Source organism: Anopheles coustani, chromosome 2 (assembly GCF_943734705.1).
Source record: "Anopheles coustani chromosome 2, idAnoCousDA_361_x.2, whole genome shotgun sequence".
Lineage (NCBI taxonomy): Eukaryota > Metazoa > Arthropoda > Insecta > Diptera > Culicidae > Anopheles > Anopheles coustani.
This window is the reverse complement of record NC_071289.1, coordinates 18,705,705-18,709,279: the sequence shown is the minus strand read 5'-3', so window position 1 is coordinate 18,709,279 and position 3,575 is coordinate 18,705,705. Positions and strand designations below refer to the sequence as shown.

General features: G+C 39.0%; 1 protein-coding gene across 1 annotated transcript; it reads left to right on the top strand.

Annotated features, from left to right (window-relative positions):
- Nucleotides 1-924: 924 nt before the first annotated feature.
- Nucleotides 925-1,337, top strand: LOC131265847 (peritrophin-1-like). Its single transcript, XM_058268177.1, has 2 exons — nt 925-972; nt 1,043-1,337. The coding sequence occupies exons 1-2, from the start codon at nt 966-968 to the stop codon at nt 1,306-1,308; spliced, it is 273 nt and encodes a 90-aa protein (XP_058124160.1). The 5' UTR covers nt 925-965; the 3' UTR covers nt 1,309-1,337.
- The last annotated feature ends 2,238 nt before the right edge of the window (nt 1,338-3,575 follow it).

The following is a 3,575-nucleotide window of genomic DNA, read 5'->3' as shown; positions in this document are numbered from 1 at the left end:
TGCATAAAATTTTATGCAGATGCCAAATCTGGCGAGTCTCCGAGCGTGCGATCCGTCTGCTCCGACGCTGTTATGCAAAATGTGTGTATGTTGACTAACTAACTTGTTTATAGCGTGCTTCATAGTGGCACCGGTTCCTGCAACATCCCGTTTTGTCCCATGTTCCTTAACCTTCCTGTTCACAGTTTTTTTTATTATATCTCCTTCCCTCTTTTACATTTTATCCAAATATTCCACCCTCAGTCAAAACGGTGGCCAATTTCCTTCATCCGCGAAACATTCCGGAAGTGATTCAAGTGTTCAGCTACCGAAAACCTAACATCTTATCTCACCAAGAAACCCACTGACAGTAAAAGAAAAGATGGGGTGATAAAGAGCCAAAAAGAATCGAATAAAAAAGTCGTACGAACGAGTTTTACCAACTGCGTTTGTATCCTTGCGAAAGATGTTTTCTACCATTTGCAGTAGTTTCAGTTTAATTATTCTTCCTTCAAGGTACATACGCTTTTTAAAATTTTCTGTGCAGTCCGTGCTAAATTATTTTCAACAGCAGTGTAATCTCAATTCAAACTACATGTATTTTCAAACATTTAAATGTATGCCTCGCACCTGTTAAAAGCTACTATTGTTCAATAGCACTCGTGACTCATTGGATAAGGTAAAGTGGTGAACAATTGAGGTGTACTGACACGTTTTCTAGCTCAACGCTTCAAAAACGTGTCAAGTATCGATAAAAAAGCGATTTCTTCGATGTGATTAAATGATCTTTAACATGGAAAGATTTCGAAGAAAACTTCACTTAAGTGGTCAATAGATAAGTGTACGATTGTACTATTAACTTTCACTTCCTTATCTTGTTGAAACGACATAGTATGATGATGTGATACATATATAAAGCGGTCTCCGTTCGGGCATTCAACAATCAAACGTTCTTCGAATAAGACCACATTCGCTCTCCAACAATCATGAAAGGTAATTCTACATCTGCAGGTTTGCTAGTCAATCATAATAAGTCTATATGTACCTTCTCTACTTTCTGCAGCTATTATTTTCTTCGTTTTGCTGTGTGCAGTAGTAACGGCCCATGCGGCGGAAAGAACATGCCCAGAGAGAGATGATATTTTCAATCCAGTGCACATTCCGCACGAAACCGAGTGTACCAAATTCTACAAGTGCTTGAACGGTGAAAAAATCGAAATGGATTGCCCCGAAAACTTGCACTGGAACATTGAGCAGGACTACTGCGACTATCCGGATGTAGCTAACTGTGTACGTCCGATAATACACCATTCATTTGTGCAATATTAGTGGAATTAAGTTTGTCAATAAAGAAAGCAAGCACCAAAACGAACTTTTTATTTTAAATCCACGTTTTTTAAAATCACCATTAGTTTATACGGGCAAGTTCAAAACTCCCCTCCAGCACAATTTACACAGTGGTGAATCTCTCGATCGTGCAGTGTAGACATTTGCACAATGTTTGACATATCAGCTGTGTGGCAAATGGCAACAAAAACAAATGGTTTCGAAGGAAGTTCAATCTTTACGAGTTCACAATGTTTAGAAAATCGAAACAAAATTCCACTCCTCTACCGAAGCCACCCACTGAAGCGCAAATGGTAGAGGACCTGCAATTGTTCTTCGAGTCAAGACCAACGCCAGCGGCAGTCTCAACTGAAAATATTGCAGAGCTATCCAACGAATCCAGCACCGAAGATTGGTGGAAAGTTTTCGAAGCTTCTCTGGAAAATCATCAACAATTTCGTGGAATGAAAATAGGTATTGAAGAGTTAAAGAGTATGCTACAAGAAACGCGCAGTGAACTGCAGGCATCGTGTAAGGAAATCCAAGACCAAATCGACGGAGACTTGGAAAAGCTACGCCAAACCATGAGAGAAAATTGATCGTCTTCACATCCGGTTCAAGCTGTGTGAAATGAAATATCCATCTATGGAATAAACCGGAAGAATGAATCTAGGATGATGTCCTTTATTTAAAGTAATGTATGTGATTTGTGATATACGTCATTTTATAAAGGTTGTTTGAAACACACAATACAACTTGACATAGTTTATGGTGTTGTTGGTTACGGAATAAAAACACACCTTCAAATGGTAATCAGAGTTTATTGCGTTTCTTGGTACATCAGGACGTACTGGTAGTATATACGTTTTCGATTGTCTTTAGTTGTTCGGGTACACTTGTCCACAGATCGGCGATAGCCACTTCCACGGGTAGCCTGTGTAGGGTGATTGGGAATATTGCGGTTTTATTACCCTCAGCCTTTGCGTTCAATTTTTTCACTACGCTCTACCACCCAGTTCCCACACTAAAGCCCCCAATATCCAATCCATTAGTAACACGGTAATACCTGCCCAATAGACAGGACACACACAATACACAAAAAACACGCACAGATACATTGTGTCCCTCGAAGACGAGTAGTGTTTCTGATTGAACCAGGTGCTCATGGTAAGACCCGTGGATGCTGCATGCATTCTCAGTAGCTGTACTGATAATGTGGATCAGATATTAATGCTAAACAACTGCACGGATATCCTACGAAGAAGTGAATGATAATAAAACTTGTGAGTTTGTTACTCAGGAACGCTAAAATATCGATAGCAATAGGCCCGGGAAAAATATAGAACATTAATTTCGACAGGTTACAACATTGACTCATTCAAGTTAATACGTTAGGTATGACAAACATTGCATTAATTTATCTTTTTAATACAACCGAAAAATCAAACCAATTTGTTTATATTTTAATTTAAATAAAACAAAATCCTTTACAGTCATTTAAACTGCGTGCAATGTAATGCCATGGATTAGTCTAAAAATCGTGCCTCGATATGCCAAACATCGATCAAATGTATTACATTTAAAAAGTTTATATTAAGCTTACAGTTCCCACAGGTCGTCCTAGTAATGGGGATAAGAATTGACAGGAGAAAGTGTGCGCAATCCTACGAAATGGAACGAGAAAACGGTTTTCCAAAGTATCAGCACCCGATTTGCAGCCGGGGAGGACGTTGTAAATTGAGTAAATGTTGTTAAACGTATCACACCACAAAACAAAACACCAAACATCTTCTAAATCTAGCCCATTTTGTTAGTAGTTGCTTTACTTACCATTGTCCAGTCCACACGCGCAAAGATGAGTTTAAACGGAACCCATGGATAGAAACTACACTAGCTTACGAACTAGCCAAATCTGATCAATTATGTTCCCATCGATTAGTACGTTAAAGTATGGCCAAGTGGCACTATTCTATGGTCAAGTGGGTTGGTTGAAATTTGTTTTCGGATAGTTTATGCACTGCACCTGTTATCAAGCACATTGAACTTAGCTAGCCATGCTTAAAAACAGCCCCCAAATGCTCCTAACAATTCGTTACAATGCCCCAGCTGACCTGAACAGTATTCTTTTATTTAAAAACATTCAAACATTGCCTGGGAATGACGGCCGCATTCCGGCAATGGGCTAAAACATGAGATTACATTCACACATCTCTTATTCGATGAGTCACAAGGCAAACCTCTTTAAACTAGTTTAAAATCCTTCTTGAACT